Here is a 25,908-nt window from a genome sequence, read left to right as displayed (position 1 = left end):
ACTTCCCTGTCATCCTCTGCCATGACGCTGGTCGGGCCCCCCGGAGCAGGGTCTGCTCCACGGTGAACTGGGCCCACTTCAGGAGACGCTGCACAGGCGATCCTGCGGATGGCGATTTCTTCAGCCACATAAAGAACAGTGCCACGGCCGCCACCGTAGTGTCACGAGTGCAGCCAGGACGTCCCGCACTGACCTCCGGCAGCTGAACCTCTGGGCCGCAAGGAGGAGGGCAGAACGCCGGGCCATTCGCACGGCTGACCAGGGAGACTGGACCACCTACCGGAGGCTGGATGCTGTATGCAGACGTCACGCCAACCAGCGCCGTCGGCAGAGCTGGGCGGGAGTCTGCATCTCCATCTCCTCCGCCACAAGCAGCTCAACGGCGTGGCGTCTGCTACGAGCACTCCAGCAGGGCCCAAGCATCCGACCAGGCGCGGATCCAGGGGGGATGTCCGGATGTCCTGACCCCCCCCCCCCCCTCAGATTTCTGCATCGCCCCCTCGCTGACAGGGAGGTGGCCCTGTCGCAAAAAAATATGGCCACCAGCATTCTTCAAAAGTATTTTTCGCGAGTACCAGTGGTATAAGCCATGTAGAAGTAAAGCTAACTCGCTCACAAGCTTAGTTGTATTCCGTAGGAGTGTGGTGTCGCGAATTTGCCGTAGTTAATTTTTCTCATGAACACCTTGGACCTCCTGGCGCCTGCCGTGCCTTACTCGTCCCGTCGGTGGCGTCGAATGAACGAGGGGACGTCCCTTTTGCCAAACACGCCTAGGTCCGCTCGAGCGCCTTCGCGCCTGATTAACTTAAGTTTCCCCTTGGGGTGTCAACGGTTGCCTCATTGGCTGTCATCGGTTCCGCGACCAACCTGCTTAATGAAAGAGATCTCTTGCTGAAGTGTTCATATATAAATAATAACAACTAACAGCTAAACTAAGAACTACGCATAGGCAACTTTCTTTAACTGTAGCACTCATTGTGATCACAGTTACACGTTGACAATATCCAGCACGAGCACAGTACCGTTCGTACGCTACAAGTTTTGTAGCGTTAGCTACACTGGCCTAGCCAAGCCCGTTTCGCGCGGCACACCAAGAGCCGTGCTGCGCATGCGCAAGGATCAGTGATGTCACACGGCTTGCGCACCGGAGCCGGCACCTCTCGCACACTCCGCCGCCGCCGCGGCGTAATTCATTTTCCAGGGCAGCTGGGCCCTCGACTGTGGCGCCGCCGCTCGGGAGAACTTGAAACACGGCGACGCCTCGGATCTGGGCACTTTTGCTCCCTAAGGATCGCCTTTGCCTAGGTACCACGCCGGATACGCCACTAGGTCCATTCGCCCCTAGCTACGCTGGCTGCACGGCTGCACAACTTGAAACACAGCCGCGATGTAGACGCGCCTGCTGCATTTGTTGCGCTGCCGTGTTCTACAGTCGTGAAACGTGTTTTCTCTGTCGCGATGGGGGCATATGAAAACTCTATAATCGCAAAGTGGTGAGTAAAACGGTTCAAATTAACGACGCAGTGTGTTGTCAGCATTCATGGTGCCAAAACGTCGCTTGTGATGCTCAGCCGAAGAGCCCCTTGTGAACGTGTACCGTCTCTAGCTCAGACCATTTCGCATACCGCAACATCATGCTCGCGATTAATGGGTTACCGTTTTGATGTATTGAAACGCATAATCTGAGTGTTAGGTGCTACGATTATGGTGGTGGGACAAGATAAGCCCCAATTAATGCACACGTTGTTAAGAGTGGTTAGTGCACATAGGTGAAATTCTGAACAAGTGTGCCCCCCCCCCCCTCCTGCCGCTGTCTTTACCTTGCATTCCTCATGTATTAAGTGCAGATGGTTGGTTGTGCTGGCACGTTCTCCCAGATCCGAGGCGTCGCCGTGTTTCAAGTTCTCCCGAGCGGCGGCGCCACAGTCGAGGGCCCAGCTGCCCTGGAAAATGAATTACGCGCCGCCGCGCGCGACTCACCGCCGCCGGTCTGCGCATTCCAGAGGAGTGACGTCGTAGCCGTGGTAGACGCACTGGCGCCGGCGCGCGCTCGCTGTGCAGTCGCCGTCTGACACTGCGCTGGAGCCGCTGCGCTTCTGACTGGCGTTTGCCAGTGTGGTATAGCCATGGAGAAGGAGAGCGCAAATGCTGCTCAACAGCGCAGAAGAACGGAGAAGCTTGACTCATCGGATCCCGAAGTAGTTGCCTGGCAATTAGCGGTTGAGCGTAGGAGGAATGAACGCTACGTATACCCTGGCATAGCCGAGCTAAGCCACTGCAACTTTTTTTCATTGTAACTTCGCAGTTTTATTGTCGTACATTAAGCATAGGAGGCTCAAGCCCACCAGATCCGTTTATCTGAGTGGGCGTTCTCGCGGAGCGGGGCGAAGCCTCGAGCCGCGGCTGCGAAGTGGGGGAGTGTGACGTCAGCGGCCAACGCCAGCGCGCGGGCCTAGGATGGCGTCGCGTGGTTAGAGAAACGGGAGCAGATGCGCGCCTTGTGTAAAAGGATGACGTCGCATGAGAAACAAAACATGAAGACGCTGGCTCGCGCTCTCGCCTACTACGCCACATCGGTATTTTTGTAGGTGGCGTCGTGAGTCTTCATATGCGGTGATTCGCATATCGTAAACAATAAGCGTAGTGGTTGCTGCGTTGGAGCGGAGCGTTACGCCCGTATTCAAGAACGTTCCTCTAGTCAACACACCACCACGACTCAAGAGAGAAGATGGCACCGCCATCCCTCCACAGAAGTGGTCACTGAGCTTCATGATCATTCACGGGAATTCATGAGAATTGTCGCGTCTTTATTCTCGATTATTCTGCGCAGTACGACAATTGAAATTTGGAGTCTGATATCTCGGAGCACGGACACGCTAGAATAATTCTTCCGACTGATACTGTGTGATACTCGACTGTCTCTAAGTTTTCAATACAAACATACCCACCTACTGTAGTCAACAAAAAATAATTGTTCAATTTTAGTTAATTGGGGTGCTCACAGCGATAATTATCATCCCACTTTGTGCCCCCTAGCCACATAACTTATTATTGCGATAGCAATTATATGGACACTCAAAAGCAGATTTCTGCCGTCGGCGTCGGCGTTGCCGTCGCCGTGAGGTTCCGTATGACGTCAATCGAGATGAAATCGTCGCTGCGCGCCGCCGAACGCTGTATGTGCGAGTGAAAGGGCGCGAGGGACGCGCTCTTTCACGGCGAGTGAACGCACGGCGGAGAACAAACGCGCGTTCTGTGCCGTGCTTCCTTAAGGGCTGCAGAAGTAGGCGTCTCTTTCCTCCTTTACAATCATCATATATGTAGAGCAAACGCGTCTTCTTTCGACGCGCGAGAGGCCGTGGGGGAGGGGGGGGAGGGGGAGGGAAGGGAGACGACGTTTAGCTGCGGCACCAAATGCCTATTTATATCAGAGGCTCCGGCAACAGTCACCAACGCCGCAGGCATTTTGAGCGAACGCGGGAAAAACGCCGACGGCGTCGACAACAGTTACCTCGCACTGCTGCTGCATGTCCAAATTTATACAGCTGATAAAGCTAATATCATTACTCCGTATAGCTCTCTACAAATTTGCTATCGCAATTGATGCTTCGCCTTTCAGGTGAAACTGCGTCAACTTTTTTGCACAGGTGGTCTTCGCGTGCCTCCCAGTGCCTAACTTTAAGGAAACCATAAAACTTAGTTTTGAGCACCCTGTATTATCAGGCGCAGCCGCCAAGAACATGGCTGTATTGGGTAACGTTCTTTTCCTATAAGCTCGGAGAAACCGATACCTGGCTTCGCTACAGGTCTTCTTCCTCTTTCTGGGGTTTTACGTGCCAAAACCAGTTCTGATTATGAGGCACGCCGTAGTGGAAGGCTCCGGATTAATTTTGACCACCTGGGGTTCTTTAACCTGCACTACAACGCAAGAACACGGGCGTTTTTGCATTTCGCCTCCATCGAAATGCGGCCGCCGCGGCCGGGATTTGATCCCTCGATCTCGTGCTCAGCGCCTGAGCTGACTGAGCCACCACAAAGGGCTACAGGTGTTGCTTTAGCCCTATAAAACGCGTGTTTATCGTGAGGAAAAACGGTAAATTTCGGTAAATAAGAAAGGCTACTATCATCATCATTATCATCATCATTGACAGAAGCTGACCCCCCCTCAGAAAAAACCTGGATCCACCCCTGCATCTGACAACCCATCCTGGCCGTTGCTGTATCTATGGGGCTGACGGAGACGGCTCTGGCTGACCTCCTGGCCAGCCACTTTGCCACCCGGCCACCAGTACCGACCCCTGATCCAGCCAGCATGGTGAGAGCCGCACCAATGCACATCACCCACCACCCGGACTGGACGATGGAGTGCGTGGCGGCCCTATGTAATGAGCTTCTCATTGCAGGTGCAAAATCTGAGGTCAAGCATCATTAGAGCACGCTGAATTTTCTGCGGGTGCATCATCAGCCTGTGTAAATGTCTAAGCCAGTTCCCTGAATTGTGAAGTGACCAATTTGTTATAACTGACAGCCACAATGCAAAACTCTAGGAGGTGCATTAGAAACATTTTGCTTATGTAGTGGCATGTTACTGATTTATTAAAAATTCTTTGAAACCTTTGACCACTTTAGCACTTCATTTGTGTGAACAATCTTGCTTTATGTTATGCCTACGTGGCTTTGACACGTGTTTATCGCTTTTGTGGCTTTGCCAATATTTCAGTGTTGCTATGGTGGGTTGTGAGAAATGGGCCATAGGGATTGGTACTGTAGCGCCGCAGCATGCGGCGCCCGTCAAGGAAGACGAAGTTGGCATTGGAACGCGCGGCAGGTGCAGAGCGAGAATAAAAAATATCAGTTCGAAAACTCAACGCTGTCAGGGCTGAATCTTTCTCGTGTTAGCTCCGACAGTTAATGGTGACCCGATAATGAACACGCAACCCCAACCATCCCGCATGGATCCCGCCGGCTCTTCCACCCAGCCTACCGGTCCTGACGCCCAAGAAGACGCCAGACCTAACAGTGCTGCGGTGGCTGCGATCCAACACGTCAACCTGCCACCATTTTGGCCAAACAACCCCTGCACATGGTTACTGCAGGTCGAGGCGTACTTCCGTCTACGGCAAATCACCAGCCAACAGACCAGGTACTGGCATCTGGTGTCCTCCTTACCTCCGGACGTAGCCGAAGACTTCACAGATATTTTAGCTTCGCCGCACCCGAGCCATCCCTACGACACGTTGAAGGAAGCTATCATTTCCCGCAAGTCCGAGTCTGAACACAGCAGACTCCAACAGCTCATCACGGCCACAGAGCTCGGTGACCGTCGCCCATCCCAGCTCCTGCGACACATGCGCCGGCTCATTGGCGGGACCTCCGCCTCTCAAGAGAGAAGCTTTTGCGTGAGTTGTTCCTTCAGCGCTTACCGCAGAGCATGGTCCCGGTCCTCGTCGCTGCAGGAGATGTCCCAGTAGACACGCTCGCTGAAATGGCTGATCGAGTGGCAGACTACTCGCGGGCACATAGCCTCAACGCCATGACCACGTCGCCACCGGCCACCGCTGCAGACCCCGCGCTCGCGAGCATCGACAACCGTTTGGACGCCATTGTCAGACGTCTCGATGACTGCGTACCTGCGCATCGCCGATCGGCATCCAGGTTCCAGTTCCACAGTAGCTTCTCGACGTCTCCACGCTCTCCGGGACTTCAGACAACCGACGCGCCACGGGACGACTCGTCCTCGACCATGTGCTGGTACCACCGCCGATTTGGGGCCTCTGCACGCAAGTGCACTCGCCCGTGCTCCTGGTCGGGAAATGCGACGACCGGCCACTGACGGCGGCGAGTGGTCCTGGTAGAACGTAATGCCGCCTTTTCTATGTTTCCGATAAGTTCACTGGCGCTTGCTTCCTCGTCGACACAGGAGCCCAGGTTAGCGTCATACCGGCCTCCTGTGCAGATCGCCGTCGCAACGAACAGACCTGCCCACTCCAAGCGATCAACAACTCCGCCATTCCCACATACGGCCAACGCTCTCTTACACTTGACTTTGGACTACGCCGTACGTTCCGCTGGATTTTCATCCTCGCTGACGTCTCGCAAGCTGTTCTTGGAGCTGACTTCCTCAGTTTTTTCAACCTTGCTGTGGACATGCATGCTCATCGCCTCATCGATCTCAACACGCGCCTATCCATCAACGGTATAGGGACCGGGCGCGGGATGAATTTGGACCGGTGGCGCCTTCATGCGGCGGCGCCGCGAAAGTAATGGCATGTGGCGGCCGGGCCGCATATTTAGAATATGCAGTAGGTACAACGCGTGGCAACCGCAGAGCCACGCTATTGGCTTACACGCCTGTGGGACGCTGTGATGTCACTCCTAGCAACGGCGCCAAGAGACTACTCTCGTTCTCAGTGCTTTATCGCCTGGCTCTTCTTCGCCAGCGCCACGGCTGTGCCGCGGCCGCTCGATCGAGAGGCCATGGCTGTTCCAACGTGTTGCGTTCCGACTGATCGCACTGTTTTCTCCAAGTGTGTTGTTTTTAACCGCTGTACGGACGTGTTCTGCTGCTAGTGTCACGCCTGACTTTTTTTTTCTTTCCTCCGGCTGTGCGCACGTGGATGTTCGGACTGTTTTTTTTTTTTTTTTTTTTTTTCTCGCTCGCTCCAAGTGTTTTGTTTTTAACGGCTGTACGCACGTGTTCTGCGGCTAGTGCTAGGCCTGACTTTTTTTTTCTCCGGCTGTGTTCACATGCGATATTCGGACTGTTTATGCTATTGGCTGCCGGCTGTGGGGACGCCGCCGCGGTGTCATGCATTGCAAAGTGCTCTCATCACCAGCGCCCTTCGCGTCTCTTGTGCGTCGTGGCTGGGCTTCGCGCTTCGACGCCCTCACGTTTTCTAGAGCGATACTTTCCGTCCCAACCACCAAAGTGCCCTCGTGCCCTGCCGACTGATATAATCGAGACCTATATACGCCGGTGCAGGAGCTTACGCTGCGAGGATCGATGCGTGAAATTCATCCCGACAAGATCGGAACCTGTGAGAATGAGATGTCGTATTCCACCACTACTACTAATGACAAGTAGCGCGACGCCCTCAAAGTGAAGCAAAGCACCCTTGCGATTATTCTGCAGCTTACGTCCTATCAATGCAATTCGACATCGACACGGCATCAAAGCACTGGATATTGTTTTAACCTCTAGGTGCATTTGCACAAAACGTAATAAACAGTCCTAGAAAGAGCCTATTTTGTTTGGATGTTACAAAGTTCTCTCAATAAATGTCGCAGGTATGTGCCAATTTCTTCACGTTGAAAAGAACTCTCGGGTTTTATTTTGTTTTTCTGGTTTTCTCCATGCCGCGATATCCTTTATGTAAGGTACTTTGGAGTTGTTCCAGATGCACAATTTCAGTTTTATGACGTAAGTGGTGTGCATGTTAAATACTGTTTAAAAAGTGCTTTGCAAAAAGCAATGCCCATTATTCTACAACGGGGCTAAAAATTTTTAAAGGCGAACTGCCATTAATAGCATTGGAAATGGTACAAGCTAAAAACTGTAATTTAAGAGCACTGCTTTATGTGAATTTCTAAAGCACAGCAATTCGAAATAGTGGACACTGACTGGGGACACTTTTTTTCAATATACTGGCTGAAACTGCATTATCGGAACACTTTAGTAGATAATAAGTGTCATGATCAATAAAGCACCCCTTCTAAATGATTTGGTCTCCATCCTTATTCATAACGTTCCATGTATAGCTTGCTTCTGGCCTGCGGATTGTTCAGAGGGTATATACTGTTGCAATTAGACAATGTTTTCTGCGACCACTAGATCACGTCAACACCAAGCAGGAGAGGGAAACATTTAATTTGTTGCGATACATACTATACAAACATCACCATATCTAAAAAACTGTGTGCAATTCACACCGCAATAAGGACACAACCATGGCATACAGTTTTCAATTTATACAGTTTTCGCTGTACACAATATACACACAAGGAGTTAGGAGCACCGAATTATTATGCATGAATTAGAGATAAATCTTGGAGAATAGAATCCATCGAGAAGCGTCATTGTCATTCGTGATGTTGGAACGAAGGACGCAATAAGGACACAACCATGGCATAGCTTTCAATTTATACAGTTTTCGCTTTACACAATATACACACAAGGAGTTAGGAGCACAGAATTATTGGGCATGAATTAGAGATAAATCTTGGAGAATATAATCCATCGAGAAGCGTCATCGTCATTCGTGATGTTGGAACGAAGGACTTCAACACCAGCGCATGAATTGACGTGGTCCTTCACGCATTCCATCGCGAAGTGCGTCGACGTCCGACAATCACTGTCCGCAGCGGCCATAGCCGCACAACCGCGTTGGCACAGCCGGTAGTGCAAAACACTCCGGAGAGAGAGAGAAAAAAGAAAGTCAGCCGGAACACTAGCCGCAAAACACTGGCGTATAGGCGTTAAAAAAAAAAAAACTGTCCAAATATCACGTGCGCACAGCCGCAAAATAAAAAAGAAAAGTCAGGCCTACCACTGGTCGCAGAGCACGTGCGTACAGCCGTTAAACACAACACTTGGAGAGAGCGAGGAAAAAAAAAAAAAAAACAGTCCGACCAACGTGCGCACAGCCGGAGGAAAAAAAAAAGTCAGGCGTGGCATTTGCCGCAGAACACGTGCGTACAGCTGTTAAAAACAAACCATTTGGAGAAAAACCGTCCGATCAGTCCGAACACAAGCCACGGACGGCCTCGATCGAGCGGCCGTTGGCACAGCCGTGTCGCTGGCGAAGAAGAGCCAGGCGATAAAGCACTGAGAACGAGAGTAGTCTCTTGGCGCCGTTGCTAGGAGTGACATCACAGCGTCCCACAGGCGTGTAAGCCAATAGCGTGGCTCTGCGGTTGCCACGCGTTGTACCTACTGCATATTCTAAATATGCGGCCGGGCCGCGCGCAGCTGGCGCTGCCGTGAAACCAAGTCTGATCAAACATCTTGCGTTTTTGGGTGCACCAACAGTTACTGAAACATGACTGAAGTTGGTTAGGCCATTCAATTCAATCGTTGCTCATCGCGACTTCCGTTTTCAGGCGGAAAGTCTGTATATGTGCGGTCTGTATATAGGCAGCACTGTTCAGTGCTCAGCAATTGAAACGCGATACTCGAATCGCATGGTCGCCAGCGCTTTTTGCACTGACTGATGCAAAGCACCAAACTGATGCATGGTGGTGTAGAGTGAAAGCGAGAACCTTCCTAACGCATTATGACTGCATTTGGTCCCACGGCGCGCACCTGATGGCGCGAAAAAAAAAAAAAAAAAACGGCGGCATCCGCGCGCTGCCAGCGCTTCAATCGCTGGGCACTGTACATTTCCGACGCTGATTTGCTATAGTCTAGTTGTTCTAACGTTAATAAAAGAGCCGTTCATACGCAAGAGCTTCGTGTCCCACTTGCATGTCTTCGCCTCCGCAGTGTAACGGCTCCGGAGTGTGGGAACGGAAGGCGAACACTCAGATTTGTCGTCATTTTGCCATCTTATCAGTGTATCAGTCTTCCTTTTAATGTACATTTTCCTTCGTAGCAATTCCCAACTCTGGTTGCGTCCGGCACATGACTGTGCTGTGCATCGACTGCCAACGCCAACGCAGAGGCGTGTTCACACTCGCTGCCCCCGACGGCTGCCGTCGCGCTAAGCTATATAAAATCGGCCGTACTGAAGATTGAACTAGTTTATGATTAATTAAGAATGGCGAAGCATTGCGAAGATGAACTACAACGGAGAGCGAACGAGAACTTACTGACACATGTGCGATCGGCGAAGCAGCTCAAGAAACAGAATAAGGAAGACGTATGTCTCCTTTTTTTTTTTGGGGCCATAATTTTTGTGTTCTTCGCCTATTTACATGATTAAATACGCGACAATGTTAACTCGCACAGCAAAATAACATCTGGAATATAACTGCTGGAGTTCCACGGCATGGCTTGCCGCTGTGAGCTCCGTTCGCGTGCATGGTGCATTTGCATCGCAATTTGCGCTTGTTTTCTGCTTTATATACTACCTGATGCCACGAATGTGATCTGCTTCGTACAAGGGACTACCTTTCTCAAAAGCAGACACACGAAAATGCGTTTTCCGGTGCGTCAGCCCCTAAAAACCGGAGTGCCAAATCACTGGAAGCACCGAGCGCCGTCATCCCGTCGTCTGCTTCACATGCCAGTGCTCTGACAGCTGCCGTTCGCGGCGCTGTTCGCCAGCATATCGTAGAGTCACTGGAAAAATTTTAGAGTATCGCATTTGTTTTCCGCGCGCCGCCTCCTGCCGCGGCCACCGGTGATTGGGGCGCTCGTGTCACGTGACCTTTTGCCGCCATATTTCTTCCAAGCCCTTTCAGTTGGCATGTCGAACCCGTAGCGCACGCACCGCGCACGGAGAGCACTTCGCCGTTTCGTTCAACGCTTGCGTTGCGCTTGCGAACACAGGCGTCAGAAATAACCCATCATCATGCCTGCTTGCTGCGGCGCCTTCGGGTGTAGCAACCGAACGGAGTCCGGGAAGGCATTTTTCTCTATTCCGTGCTGGAAGGACGACGGTGAACGACGTTCTGCGTGGCTCCACAGAATTGGCCGCAAAAACTTCGCGCCCTCGAAGAACACCCGCTTGTGCGAGGTAAGTTTCTTGAATAACTAGTTTGCTGGACAGTTATTGCTTTCAAGTGACTGTACTTGCGTGTGACCGCTAAACTTTACCTGTCCAGTTCACGCTCATCGCTCTGGGTTAACAAACTTACCTCGCACAAGCGGGTGTTCTTCGAGGGCGCGAAGTTTTTGCGGCCAATTCTGTGGAGCCACGCAGAACGTCGTTCACCGTCGTCCTTCCAGCACGGAATAGAGAAAAATGCCTTCCCGGACTCCGTTCGGTTGCTACACCCGAAGGCGCCGCAGCAAGCAGGCATGATGATGGGTTATTTCTGACGCCTGTGTTCGCAAGCGCAACGCAAGCGTTGAACGAAACGGCGAAGTGCTCTCCGTGCGCGGTGCGTGCGCTACGGGTTCGACATGCCAACTGAAAGGGCTTGGAAGAAATATGGCGGCAAAAGGTCACGTGACACGAGCGCCCCAATCACCGGTGGCCGCGGCAGGAGGCGGCGCGCGGAAAACAAATGCGATACTCTAAAATTTTTCCAGTGACTCTAGCATATCGCCGGCGCGCCGCTGGCGCCTTACGACGGCCGCCCGGTGCCTATACCCTGCACTTCCTCGTCAACGAGCCTTCGAGCTCTCACACCTGCTTCGCCGCATGCAAAAATTCTCGCTGACTTCCCCAACCTCACGAAGCCGCACACCAGAGAGTCACCGGTGAAGCATTCCGTCACTCACCACATTGTGACCACTGGACCTCCCGTTTTTACACGGCCTCGTCGACTTTCTGGAGAACGCCTCACCATCGCCCGCCGTGAGTTTGAGCACATGCTTGAACTTGGCATTGTGCGGCCTTCCTCCAGCAACTGGGCATCGCCACTCCACATGGTCCCGAAGAAAGATCCTGGCGACTGGAGACCATGTGGGGATTACCGCGCTCTCAATGCCCACACCTTACCAGACCGCTACCCACTTCCTCACATACAGGATTTCACATCCAATTTGGCTGGGTGCACGATCTTCTCTAAGATTGACTTAGTGAAGGCTTACCATCAGATTCCTGTAGAACCCGCTGACATTCCGAAGACGGCCATCATCACCCCATTTGGCTTGTTCGAATTTGTAAGGATGCCTTTTGGACTGCGCAACGCAGCACAGACTTTTCAGCGCACTATCAACGAGGTCACGCGAGGTCTCGATTTCGTATTTGCCTACCTTGATGACCTCCTGGTAGCAAGCTCATCGGGCCCTGAGCATGAATACCACCTGCGCACCCTGTTTCACCGTCTGGATGATTACGGCCTCGTCATAAATCCCAATAAGTGCGTCTTCGGCGTCGCTACAATCGAGTTCTTAGGCCACCTTGTCACTCCACAGGGTATACAACCGCTCGCCAGCAAAGTGAAGGCTATCCAAGACTTTCCACCCCCGACATCAATGAAACGACTCCGAGAATTCCTGGGCCTACTAAACTTCCATCGCCGCTTTCTTCCTAAGTGTGCCACTTTCCTAAAGCCCTTAACCGACCTATTAGCTATAAAAAAAGACCCGGCTGCGCCACTGGAATGGACCGACGACGCCGCATCTGCTTTCGCCACTGCCAAAAAGGCTCTGGCAGACGCCACCATGCTCATACATCCCGTTCCTGATGCCCCAATTCGTCTCATCACCGATGCATCGAGTGTAGCAGTTGGCGCTGTTCTCGAGCAGCACGCATCAGGTTGGCAGCCCCTTGGATTCTTCTCGCACAAACTCAAACCAACGGAAGTAAAATACAGTACATTTGCCCGAGAACTCCTTGCTGTATACCTCGCCATCAAGCATTTCCGCCATTTACTGGAGGGCCGGGACTTTTACGTCGTTACAGACCACAAGCCCCTGACGTTTGCCTTCCATCGCAATCACAGCAATTACACTGCAAGGGAGATCCGTCAACTATGCTTTATCTCCGAATTCACCGTGGATCTCAGACACGTACACGGGTCGGAAAATGCCGCCGCTGATGCACTCTCACGCATCGATGCCTTGTCGACCCAGCCACCACTAGACATGGAAGAGCTAGCAGCTGCCCAGAGCAACGATCCTGAGCTACATAGTCTTCGCTCTTCATCCACGTCTCTATCTTTCACGGAGTGCCTACTTCCATTTTCTACCTCATTAATAACGTGCGAAACGTCTACTGGTGTTCCTCGGCCCTTCGTGCCTAAAGCGTTTCGTCGTGCAATTTTTGATCAATTGCACAACATGAGCCATCCGGGTATTCGTGCGACCCAGAAGCTAGTCACATCTCGTTTCCTTTGGCCAAGTATCAATGCTGACGTCCGACGCTGGGCGCGAACCTGCCTTCAGTGCCAGCGTGTTAAAATTCACCGTCACACGGTCACTGCACCATCCCCCTTTCGGCCTCCCGACGCAAGGTTTTCCCACGTCCATCTCGACATCGTCGGCCCTCTTCCACCATCACAAGGGGCCTGTTACCTACTGACATGTGTGGATCGCTTCACCAGATGGCCGGAAGCGTTTCCCGTTTCCGACATTACAGCACCGACAGTGGCCAAGGCTTTCACAAACGGCTGGGTATCACGCTTTGGATGCCCTTCTGTCGTCACCACTGATCGCTGTCGTCAATTTCAATCGGCCCTTTTCACCGCACTTGCCAATTTCTTGGGCATTCGACACATCCACACGACTGCCTACCATCCTTCAGCCAATGGCATGGTCGAACGGCTTCATCGACAACTGAAAGCTGCCCTCACTGCTCACCAGCCAAGAGAACGTTGGCTTGATCACCTCCCCTTCGTACTTCTGGGCATCCGATCAGCATTGAAGACGGATCTCGGCTGCTCGTCAGCTGAACTAGTCTATGGCGTGTCTCTGCGTCTTCCAGGTGAATTCTTTGAGCCGTCGTCGCCCCCTTCCACTCATGATGCCGCTACGTACATTCGAGAGCTGCGCACCACGTTTCACGACCTTGCTCCTGTAATTCCTGCCGACCGACACCCCCAATCTGTCTTCGTCAGCCAGGATCTGCATGACTGCAGTCACGTTTTCGTTCGGCGTGACCAAATACGGCCACCACTCACACCGGCCTATGATGGCCCATTTCGCGTCCTCCATCGTACACCTAAAACGTTCACGCTGGACATCAACGGCCGTGAAGACGTCGTGGCTGCCGATCGACTGAAACCTGCATACATTGCCGCTCTCGCGTCCGCGGAGCTTCCATCTCAAGTCTGGACTTCCACATCCAAGCACGTTCACTGGGCGACTCCTATGGCTCACGCTCTACGGGGGGGGAGCCCTGTAGCGCCGCAGCATGCGGCGCCCGTCAAGGAAGACGAAGTTGGCATTGGAACGCGCGGCAGGTGCAGAGCGAGAATAAAAAATATCAGTTCGAAAACTCAACGCTGTCAGGGCTGAATCTTTCTCGTGTTAGCTCCGACAGTACTGTTGGTAAAGCCAACCTTTTTTCAATATTGCAAAGAATACGAACATCCTCATTGATTTCTCTATGTAGCAGATAACAGGGAGACACTAAATTCCTTTATAATTAATGCTATAATGGAAGGGTGTTTTGTGTATCTAAGTTCTTGTGCATGTCAAACATCCATGAAAGGAAAACTTATGTAATAGTGTTGCAGGAGTCTTTGATATTATTCCATCTGCAAATCTAGATCAGTGTTGACAAGGTAAGTAAAATGATATTGGGTCTTCCCGGACCATAATGGACAATGTATGCCGTTTCTAGCAAGATGACTGAAGCTAAGCAACATTCGTTGGATAGTTGACATCGGAAGGAGACAGACCATCTGAATTGTAATATGACGTAATTTCAGCTTTAGAGACTATTTAAAATGTGCTAGTGTTTCCCCTAGCTCACAATAGATTGGGTGTTGAACTAAAGTGTAGAGAGGTCAAGTCTGTTGTACTTTATATAGTATGTATATATTCACAGTCACCATGTTTATTGCTTATTTGTTTCTTCACTTTTTTTCCACAACGGGAAGACTTAGTAACTTTATGGAATACATTCTGTGTTTAAATAACCTACGTCGTGTTCAGATTTCACGTCCTCTGCACTTTAGACTAAGTAAATAGTGTAAAAAATTTAGGGCTTAATTAGCTAAATACGAACGGCTAGAAAAGGTGATGCCTTAGTTGGCCAGTAGATGTTTAAAGCATTTAAAAACGTTTTCAAGACATCCTCAGAACCTCCAGCAGAACGTTTTGTAGCCGTTTTCAAAACATTCCCAAGATATCTTGCAAGACGTCTGATATCCCATATTTGGCGGTGCATTAGACGGTCTTAGAGACGGCTACAAAACGTTTTACGACGTCCGACAAAATCTTGGTAAGACGTCTTCAAGAAGTTCTTAATATTGTGCCAAAACGTCTCCAAGACGACTTGTAAACGTTTAAAATGGTTTTCAAGACGTCTTGCTTATCCTGTCAAGACGTCTTGAAGAGGGCTTCTAGACCAATGTCTAGAAGTGGGAATTAGGTATTCCTTCTTGAGTTACGACTACTTCAGATATTGGTAAAGGGGGATCAGTTTCACTTTCTGTAATCGCAGGGGTACGTGTAAGAACGGACTGAAAGTATCTGTTAAATGTGTTGGCGACAGTGTGAGCTTCACCAGTTATAATACCATTTACGTCGATCTGAGTCACGTGGTTCTCGGGCCTGGATAGGTAGCGCCAAAACTTTTGTGGGTACTGCGTCATAAAATTTATTAGTGTCGTTGAAAATAAAACATCTCTTGCCTTCCTTAAAGCAGTTTTGAGCTCACCAGAAAGTCGGCGAATATCTTCAGGATTACGTTTTTTCTTCCGCATCCTTTGTAGTTTTCTTTTTAGGTGGATCAGACTACGCGTAATCCATGGGGTTTCTGCATTTTGTACGTTTCAGTCGCGTGGGAAGGAACGTTCCCTCACAATATGTTATGTCTTTTAGTTTAAGCCATAGATTATTCACAGTACCATAACTTTCAATGGAAAAGGTTTCTAATGCTACTTCAAGGTAGTTGATGATGCTGACATCGTCAGCTCCATTGTAGTTTTTAACAGCTACACGTTATTCAAGAATTGGTCCGCTAGAGCCGATAGTAACTGTTAGCAGCAGCAGTTTATGAACTGATATGCCCTCTTCGAGTGTGATGTCGGCTGTTAGATGATTAGAGACAAATGCAAGGTCTAGTATTGAATATGTTTGCCCTTGAATGCACGTTGGCTCTGTGACAAGCTGAGATAACGCAAAACTAAACGCTATGTTCAAAAGCAGTTCCTAACTACTAACATCTCTACTACCAGCTGTCATCGTGCTCCAATCAATAGTCGCGAGGTTAAAATCACCAGTAAGAATTAGCTTAGTGCGATCTTTCAACCTGCCACAAAGGAAGTCGTGGATTTTCATTATGTAGTCGTCAGACACGTTTGGTTTCCTATAAATACCACGAATCAGCACGAGTGACTCATGGACATTGTGATGATTTGGTCTTCCTAAGTCAACGAGGGGTTGTTTACCCGGGAGTGTATTTGCACTTGCACGGTTCGAATTATTGTGGCCACCACTGAGACTAATTCGCAGTGGGAAAAAAGGAACAACGAAGCCGATTGTTAACAAGACATGAACATACAATTAACACAAACTGTCACACACACAAACTAATTAACCAAGGCACTAAGACGTTCATGCACTTTTAACTGTTCTCTCACAATAAAGAATTATATAACAGTAAAGTTCGTGACCGGTCACAATTATTCGGTAACGTCGGTGCAGCGCTGTACGGGGCGGCGTTGCGACGGCCAGTCAGATGCAGTGCGTCGGTCGCGTGAGTATAAGACGACACTACTTGCGTCTTGACGATCGTCCGCAGCTCGGCCAAGAAGTCGCAGGAGGAAAGTAGGAAGGGCTTGCCTTCAATGTCATTGCAGGACCCACGGACACCAAAGGCTGGAGGTAGAACAGAGGCCGGATCGTCGCTGAACTCGGGCCCGCAGCCCGACAGCTTCGCTTCTCCGCCCGGCGAACCTGAAGTCTTTCACAGTCCGACAGCCTCCGACGGGTGCTCTTGAGGTTCGGACCCGGAGCCCGACAACCTTGCCTCCTCCGTTCACCGGCCTCGAACGCTGCCTTCCTTCTCCCTCTTCCAGCAATCGTGTGTCTTCGTGATTCGCTGTTGGCCGAGGTGCCGCGTCAGGCGAGCACGCGCCGAATCCCGCCATTCTTTTTCTTTTTTGGTCACTGATCGTCCGCCGCACCAGACACGCGCACATAAGTCTTTTGTACATGACAGACATATACAGTGCACCACACACTTTCATGATCCGGAATACCTTGCTCTTTGCGAAAAGGTAAGCCCTGCCGTACTGCTATGGCGACTCCGCCCCCGCGACTGTCGCGGTCGTAGCGAAGAAGAAAATAAGAGTAGATCGTTCACTACGCACCACTGTAGTGAATACCATCCTGTGCAAAAGGGTGGGAGCCAGACTCGTACATTCCCGGTTTACCTCCATTATTCCGTACCCAAGTGGTCGGCTCAGACCCCTAATGACCCGGTTAGCCTCAATCACACTCCGTTCCATCCCGCTAGCCTGGCCCCGGACCTGTGGGATTGTGCATATGGTCACATGCACATTCGCAGAGGTTTCTCTGAGTTTACGCAACCCAACCTCTAACTGTCTGTTTAGGTTCTGGCTCCTTTCCTTCAGCACATCGTTGAGACCAGCATGGATAACGACCAGATGTTCATGCTCCAGGTTGTCCGATACCACCTTCTGAGCTTTTGCCATTGCGTCAACCATGCACTTCCCTGACTGGGCCTCCACCCTCACCCGCCCGTCTGCCTTCACTGTTGTAAGGACGCCCTCCTCAACCCTAGCTACGTTGGAGTCCCCCACCACTAGGACCCTTCGCTCTACAGGTTTGCCTCCCGCCTGCAATTGTCGTCCTCCAGTTAGCGCTAGCTGGTTCTCCACCCGCCGTGCGCCACTGACACGTGACGATGTGCTCCCTGCCGTTCGTCCCTTCCCACCCGAAGCCAGCCGCACTCCCTCGCTGTAGAGTTGTGGAACCGCCGTGTTGCCGCCGGCTCTCGCCTGCTGTTCTACGGCCCCTAGGCGTCCCTCCCTGTTCTCATAGCATGCCTCTGCCTGAGTCTCCGCGCTGTCCCCGCCGCCCGCCTGACGCAGCTCTGACCCGGGATTACGCGCCGCCTGTGCCAAGAGCGCCTCCACCCGCTCTTCCAGCACGGCCCGCTTTTCCTGTTCTTCTTGTAGCTCGCCAGCTATTCGCTTTACCAGGATCGCCTCGGCCCCCTCCCTGTCAAGCAACTCGCCGATCCGAGTCTCGCTCCACCTTCAGCTCCCCTTTGAGCTCTTCCACACTGGCTGCCCATTCCCCTTCCATCCGCCGTACAGCCCCCTTAAATCTTTCACACGACCTGCACGCAAAGCTAGCCTCCCCAGCGCTAAACTGGCGAAGTGCGTCTCGTCCAAAAAACACCAACCTTTGCACTCCTTGCACTGCACCATCTCGCCATCACCCCTGTCCTTCCTAGCCTGCCGCACCATCGTCCGCCCGACCACCTAACGAGAAAGCCCACCAAAATACCTGATCAGCGGGTCGGGCGGCTACGCGCGTGCTCACAAAACGCCAAAAATAAAGCCATCGGCTCAAAAATGAGCTGTGACTACTTCTTTTCGGTATAATCCCACACGGACGATTCATTTTCAGCATTTTCGTACAATTTTCAGATTTCGTGTCCGTATCCCTTTAAGCTTATCAAAAAGAAGTGTTACCCTATCACCAGCATCACATTCTGCTTTGGATGAGTGCCAAAGTTTCCTGCGTATGTCACGTACCGAGGCCGAGAAGTCTTCCCATATAGATATCGAGCTATTTTTAAGCTTCTTGTAGTTACGAAGAACGGTCATTTTTTCGTTGTAAAACCTTATTACAGGCCTTGTGTGTGTTTTTTTTTTTTTCAATACGGTGTACACGCTCGACTAATCTCGATTCTACAGAGTTTGTCCTTAAATACACCGTTAAGTACCGCTTGGTCTAGATCCTTACTACTTTCATCGCTTTTTTCTTCCAACCCGTAAATAATAATGTTATTCCTACGGCTTCTGTCTTACATGTCTATTTTCTTGCTCAGGCTCTTAATATCTTTGCTCATTGCGGTGACCTGCTCCAGTTTTTCACGATCTTGTTTAGGCGATGCAAGAGTAACTTCAATTTCTGTCAATCTAGATTGAACACCATGCAATCCCTCTTCTAAAGTGCGCTGCGAAGTTTGAAAATATCTCGTCGAGCGTGTCTGGGCCTGGATTTTCCTCGATGTCACCACTAAGCCACAACAGGAAGGGGACAATGCGGAAGCACTCACAAACACAACACAAAATATACTCAGGGCCTGATAGCACCACGAAACAAATAGCATCATTTTTGTGACACTTAGATAATGGACATTTCTTTCTAACCTGTACCAGAAGAAAGTGGTTTTTTAAAAGATACCTCAGCACATTTTGCCTCTGGAATATGTATTCATTCTCTCCTCAAGAACCCTGTTAATGGCATGTTCAGGAAGTTAGAATACCAAGTTGCTCAACTTGTTCTTCACACCTCCATAATGTACTTCAACGGTACAGAAAATCTTTTTTTCTTCTAGAAATGTGAACCCACTAACTCTCCTAATAGCTTGAGACATTATACAGTTAATCAGAAATTATATACTTGAACCATGCAGCAAAGCAGGGGAAAACGCACTGGCAGGAAATCCATGAGCTGGTTGTTATTTGAGATCGACTGATCCGAGGCAGCTGGACCGCAAATGGCCTCGGAAGAGGGGTCACGGAGGTCGGAGCATCGCGCGCTATCAACGCGGCTCCGCCGAGGCAGACGTTTGGGGTGGCCCTGACGAGGGCCGTTTGTGTGTTGTGTGCGCGCGCACGTTTTACTTCTTGGCTGCCTTCTTGGGGGTGGCCGCCTTCTTGGCCGCTGGCTTCTTGGGTTTCTTGGGCAGCGACGCCTTCTTCTCGGCCTTGGGCTTCTTTGCTGGCTTGGCCTTCTTGGCCGCCACTTTCTTGGGAGACTTCTTGGGAGTCTTCTTGGCGCTCGCGGGCTTCTTGGCGGCCTTCTTGGGGGTCTTCTTGACACCTCCCGCCTTTTTCTTCTCGCCCGCGGCGGCGCCCGCAGCCAGCTTGAACGAGCCGCTGGCGCCCTTGCCCTTGGTCTGCACCAGCGCGCCCGAGGTGACGGCCGACTTGAGGTACTTGCGGATAAACGGCGACAGCTTCTCCACGTCCACCTTGTAGGTGGCCGCCATGTGCTTCTTGATGGCCTGCAGCGACGACCCTCCGCGCTCCTTGAGCTCGCCGATGGACGCGTTCACCATGGCCGACACTTTGGGGTGGCTGGCCGTGGGCTTGGCGCGCACCGCCTTCTTCTTGGGGCTCGGGGCTGCCGACGACGCGGCCGGCGCTGCTGCTGTCTCTTCGGCCATGGCGGGCAAACAAATCCGACGACGACTGAAAAACTGGTGTTAGCGCTACGAGAGCAACCGACCAAGTGAGCGACGGTCGGCCGGGTGCACGGCTTCCCGGCGGCAGCGGCGAAAAAAGCGCGCTCGCCGCTCATTGGCACAAATCGCGCTGCCGACCGGCCAATCGGCGGCCTCGCGCCGCGGGTCCCTACGATGCTGGAAAAGTCGAAATTTCGAATCTGCTCACCTTTCAAGATCAGAAATGTCGCACAATATAGCTTTACAACACCAACTGCTTAGTATAGTCTGATTTATCCAACTCCTGGCTATCTGGAGAACAAAAAATTAACACTGTGACTTGGCTCGTTACAATTTTGTACGCACGAAACTACAACCGTAGCATAGAAAGCGCTGTCGCTGCAGTGTTCACGTTTGTTCATCGATACATTGGTTTCGGTGTCTAATCGATGTATTGTGACACGATGACATAATAGGTCGTTGGCAAACAGGCGACTCGCAAATTCTGGCCTCAATAGAAGCCGTTAGACCTCAGATTGCCCGAGTAAGAGCGCAAACTCGTCCGTACTGCGATACCTGTCTTGTGTTTCTCGGGTCACAGTTCTGGGCTGCTTTGGACCCTAATTTCACGCCTTGTGCCGTATCGACTGTCCACAACGGCGGCCCACCATCTAGGGCCGCGTTCAGGCACTTTCACAGCTCGGATGGAAATTGCGGGAAAGCCCCAGGCGCCCTGAAAGCGCTGCTTGCGGCATGCAAACGCCTGCGCGGCAACATTCTGGGCGCCGCAGCAGACCAACCAAGCGTCGCGCAGGCTTCTTTAGAATACGTACACGCATGCCGGACCTTCTACATTAAAACAGTACGGCACCCCAATTCTGGACTGCAGCGCGAGTCCCTCTGTGGGCAGGAAAAGCCTCTTGCGGAAGCACACCGCGCTCAGCCGCCCGCGCGCTTTTCTCACTTGACGGCAATCTGCACCGACTTTGTGTCATTCCTCCGACGCCAGGGCTTTGCACGAAAATTAAAGAATCATCTGAACTGCTTTACGTAAAATAGTGAGTGCGTAAATCAACGCCTGTATGTTGTCTGAAACTCCATTCACTGTATGCTAACAAATACTAAAACTGAAACGCAAGTGGACCATATGTCCCCAACCCATGCGCAGTTATAAAACAAACGTACGTCCCAGCTAACGTTAACAATTCAAAGGAAGAAAAAAAAAAAAGGTATTTGGTAAACACGGTGTTCAGTCGTCAGAGGTCTGACAACAAAACATCGTAAGTGCATCTTGCACCATGTGTGTGATTATTGTTTTTATTTATTATTATTTTTCGTTGAACAGCTTGGCTAAAGTTAGCTGGCCGGGACACCTTATATACCCATGATGGCTGTCTTGAGATGTTATATCTTCGTGTTTAGCTTTTTTTTCTTTTTCCAATTAACCGCCACTCACCACACCGGCTTGTCGATTCGCGAGCTTAATCACTGTGGAAGGGCAGTGTGGCACGCCCGTTTGCACTTCAAAGTTCATTTTGGTTTATCAAAATTTAATTACATGACTAGAACATGCAGATAGAGGGGACCAAAGTCAGGCGACCGTACCGATAACCTCTATACAAAACCGATAGAAGCAAACTACAAAACCAGCAGAAAAATCGAAATATAAGCAAGATAATGAAAAAAACCGAACCAACTGCAGAAATAGGTTTTAAAAATGTTTTCAAAGGCAACATAATCAATGCAACCAATACATAGACAGCCAAAGTCACTGTGCAAGTATACCAAAAGTGTTTGATCAACATAGCCAGAAATTTACAGACGCTGACCTCGGTGTCTGTAAGGGACTTGATGCCGCAGCATATGATGTGACCGGCGTTGAAAGTAGCTTCGCCTTCATTCACACACCTTTGTGTCTATTTAGCGAGAGAAAGCATGGTCTGCAGCGAAACTAGAGAGCATGACGTTCCTTTGCTGCTCGAGATGCACACGCTTTTGAGATCGCCTTATCACCGTCTCGGCAGCCATTTTGACCTACCGTCGCGCCGCCTATAGTCGCTGGAATGACCGACATATGGAACGCGGGTATGATCCTTTATCATGGCTCGCATCCACTGCCAAGAATCGGGCGGGTATGAGCCACATGTGATTTTTTCTTACCTTCTTTCATGGCTCATACCCGCATGGGATGTTATTGATGTCATGGCCTATCTCGGCGGATCATACCCACATATCGAACGCGGGAGAGATCTCGTCGGCGTCGCGCCAACGCCTATAACGATGGGGCGGACTTGGCGCAGCAAACGCACTACTTGGCCATTGCGCAGGGCGAACTTCTATTGTGATAGCAATTATATAGACACCCCAAAGCGGATTTCTGCCGTCGGCGTCGCCGTGAGGTCCCGTATGACGTCAACGGCGATGAAATCGTCGCCGCGCTCCGGACGCTGTATGTGCGAGTGAAAGGGAGCGAGGGACGCGCGCTTTCACGGGGAGCGAACGCACGTCGGAGAGCAAATGCGCGTTCTGCACCGTGCTCCCTGAAGGGCTGCAGAATTAAGCGTGTCTTTCCCCTTTCCATATATAGAGCAAGCGCGACTTTTCCCGTCACGCGAAAGGCTGTGAGGGGACGGGAGGGAGGGGAGGCGACGTTTAGCTGCGGCACCAAATGCATATTTATATAAAAACGCTGCGCGCTTTCAGTGCGAACGCGGGCAAAATGCCGACGGCGTCGACAACAGTTCTGCGCGTTGCTGGTGCTGTTGCATGTCCAAGTTTATACAGCTGATAAAACTACTATCCTTACTCCGTATGGGTGGGTCTCTACTAATTTGCTATCGCAATTGATGCTTTGCCTTTCGGGTGAAACTGCGACAATTTTTTTTTTTGATTACAAACATCGCTAGGAAGAAAAACAATTTTATGTGACAACGACTTAACTTCACTTTTGTATTTTCACTGTTAGTTGGAGTTTCTATTTCTTGAGTAAATTTCTGGCTATGTTGATCAAACACTTTTGGTATACTTGCACAGTGACTTTGGCTGTCTATGTATTGGTTGCATTGATTATGTTGCCTTTGAAAACATTTTTAAAACCTATTTCTGCAGTTGGTTCGGTTTTTTTCATTATCTTGCTTATATTTCGATTTTTCTGCTCGTTTTGTAGTTTGCTTCTATCGGTTTTGTATAGAGGTTATCGGTACGGTCGCCTGACTTTGGTACCCTCTATCTGCATGTTCTAGTCATGTAATTAAATTTTGATAAACCAAAATGAACTTTGAAGTGCAAACGGGCGTGCCACACTGCCCTTCCACAGTGATTAAGCTCGCGAATCGACAAGCCGGTGTGGTGAGTGGCGGTTAATTGGAAAAATGTCACAGTTTCGCCCTAAGGGCGAAGCAATGAATGCGATAGCAACACAGCAATGTCATACGAAGTAAGGTGAGCGGCTTTGGTAGCAACAACACGCAGAACTGTTGTCGACGCCATCGGCGTTTTGCCCGCGTTAGCTCAAAATGCGTGCGGCGTTGGTGACTGTTGCTGGAGCCTCTGATATAAATAGGCACTTGGTGCCGCAGCTAAACGTCGCCTCCCTTCCCTCCCCCTCCCCCACGGCCTCTCGCGCGTCCGAAGAAGGCGCGTTTGCTCTACATATATGGTGATTGTAAAGGAGAAAAGAGACGCCTACTTCTGCAGCCCTTAAGCCCGGCCCACATTCAGCGTTTTCACCGGCGTTTCCTGCCGTTGCTTCTCTCGGCGTCGTTGCATCAACGGCGCCGGAGAGGTCACCCAGCCACATGAGACGCACGCAAACAGCGCCAGTCCAGCGTCGCACAATGTGACCAGACAGATTTAACCAGAAGCAGTGTGCAATGTCATTCAAGTGAACTATGAGTAATGTTCCCGATTAAGGTTTTTAAGCCCTGTTTATAGTTCTGCGGCACACACACACGCACACGCACACACATTCACGGCAGCGCGCTCGAAGGTACGAGCGGCTGCTTTCTCAGACGGCGCCGCGTCGCCGACGAGACACTGGCGCCGCATGGTGGCACGCACGCGAAATGGTTGCTGCGGAAGTCGCTTGCAAAAGTTGCCAGCAGCGCGGCTGCAGCCATGCGCTGATTGGTCGGCGCCAAGTCGGCGCTCATCGATCCGCTTCCGGCGGCGGTGCCGGCGCCGAGATTTCTGGTGTGCCTTGAGTACGACGTTTCGGCTTGGCGCCTCCCTCAGCGTCGACGCTGAGCGGCGCCGGGTCACGAAACGCCAGGAAACGCCGGGAAAACGCCGAATGTGGTCGGGCCTTTAAGCGAGCACGGCGCAGAACGCGCGTTTGTTCTCCGCCGTGCGTTCACTCCCCGTGAAAGACGCGCCCCTCGCGCCCTTTCACTCGCACATACAGCGTTCGGCGCGCGGCGACGATTTCATCTCCAAATGACGTCATACGGAACCTCACGGCGACGGCGACGGCGACGCCGACGGCAGAAATCTGCTTTTGAGTGTCCATATAATTGCTATCGCAATAAAAGAAAAAAAAGCTAAACACGAAGATATAACATCTCAAGACAGCCATCATGGGTATATAAGGTGTCCCGGCCAGCTAACTTTAGCCAAGCTGTTCAACGAAAAATAATAATAAATAAAAACAATAATCACACACATGGTGCAAGATGCACTTACGATGTTTTGTTGTCAGACCTCTGACGACTGAACACCGTGTTTACCAAATACCTTTTTTTTTTTTTCTTCCTTTGAATTGTTAACGTTAGCTGGGACGTACGTTTGTTTTATAACTGCGCATGGGTTGGGGACATATGGTCCACTTGCGTTTCAGTTTTAGTATTTGTTAGCATACAGTGAATGGAGTTTCAGACAACATACAGGCGTTGATTTACGCACTCACTATTTTACGTAAAGCAGTTCAGATGATTCTTTAATTTTCGTGCAAAGCCCTGGCGTCGGAGGAATGACACAAAGTCGGTGCAGATTGCCGTCAAGTGAGAAAAGCGCGCGGGCGGCTGAGCGCGGTGTGCTTCCGCAAGAGGCTTTTCCTGCCCACAGAGGGACTCGCGCTGCAGTCCAGAATTGGGGTGCCGTACTGTTTTAATGTAGAAGGTCCGGCATGCGTGTACGTATTCTAAAGAAGCCTGCGCGACGCTTGGTTGGTCTGCTGCGGCGCCCAGAATGTTGCCGCGCAGGCGTTTGCATGCCGCAAGCAGCGCTTTCAGGGCGCCTGGGGCTTTCCCGCAATTTCCATCCGAGCTGTGAAAGTGCCTGAACGCGGCCCTAGATGGTGGGCCGCCGTTGTGGACAGTCGATACGGCACAAGGCGTGAAATTAGGGTCCAAAGCAGCCCAGAACTGTGACCCGAGAAACACAAGACAGGTATCGCAGTACGGACGAGTTTGCGCTCTTACTCGGGCAATCTGAGGTCTAACGGCTTCTATTGAGGCCAGAATTTGCGAGTCGCCTGTTTGCCAACGACCTATTATGTCATCGTGTCACAATACATCGATTAGACACCGAAACCAATGTATCGATGAACAAACGTGAACACTGCAGCGACAGCGCTTTCTATGCTACGGTTGTAGTTTCGTGCGTACAAAATTGTAACGAGCCAAGTCACAGTGTTAATTTTTTGTTCTCCAGATAGCCAGGAGTTGGATAAATCAGACTATACTAAGCAGTTGGTGTTGTAAAGCTATATTGTGCGACATTTCTGATCTTGAAAGGTGAGCAGATTCGAAATTTCGACTTT

At 50.9% G+C, this 25,908-nt stretch overlaps 1 protein-coding gene across 1 annotated transcript in view; it reads right to left on the bottom strand.

Annotated features, from left to right (window-relative positions):
- LOC119445372 (histone H1-III) overlaps nt 1–20,365 on the bottom strand; it is a 52,340-nt gene extending 31,975 nt beyond the window's left edge. Inside the window, exon 1 of the mRNA XM_037709677.2 lies at nt 19,166–20,365. Coding sequence (XP_037565605.1) covers nt 19,605–20,153 — 549 coding nt within the window. The 5' untranslated portion in view covers nt 20,154–20,365 and the 3' untranslated portion in view covers nt 19,166–19,604. The remainder of the gene's footprint in view (nt 1–19,165) is intronic.
- Between the last annotated feature and the right edge of the window lie 5,543 nt (nt 20,366–25,908).

This window comes from Dermacentor silvarum, chromosome 3 (genome assembly GCF_013339745.2).
Source record: "Dermacentor silvarum isolate Dsil-2018 chromosome 3, BIME_Dsil_1.4, whole genome shotgun sequence".
NCBI classification, from domain to species: domain Eukaryota; kingdom Metazoa; phylum Arthropoda; class Arachnida; order Ixodida; family Ixodidae; genus Dermacentor; species Dermacentor silvarum.
Note: the sequence above shows the minus strand (reverse complement) of the source record. Positions and strands in the feature narration are given on the sequence as shown.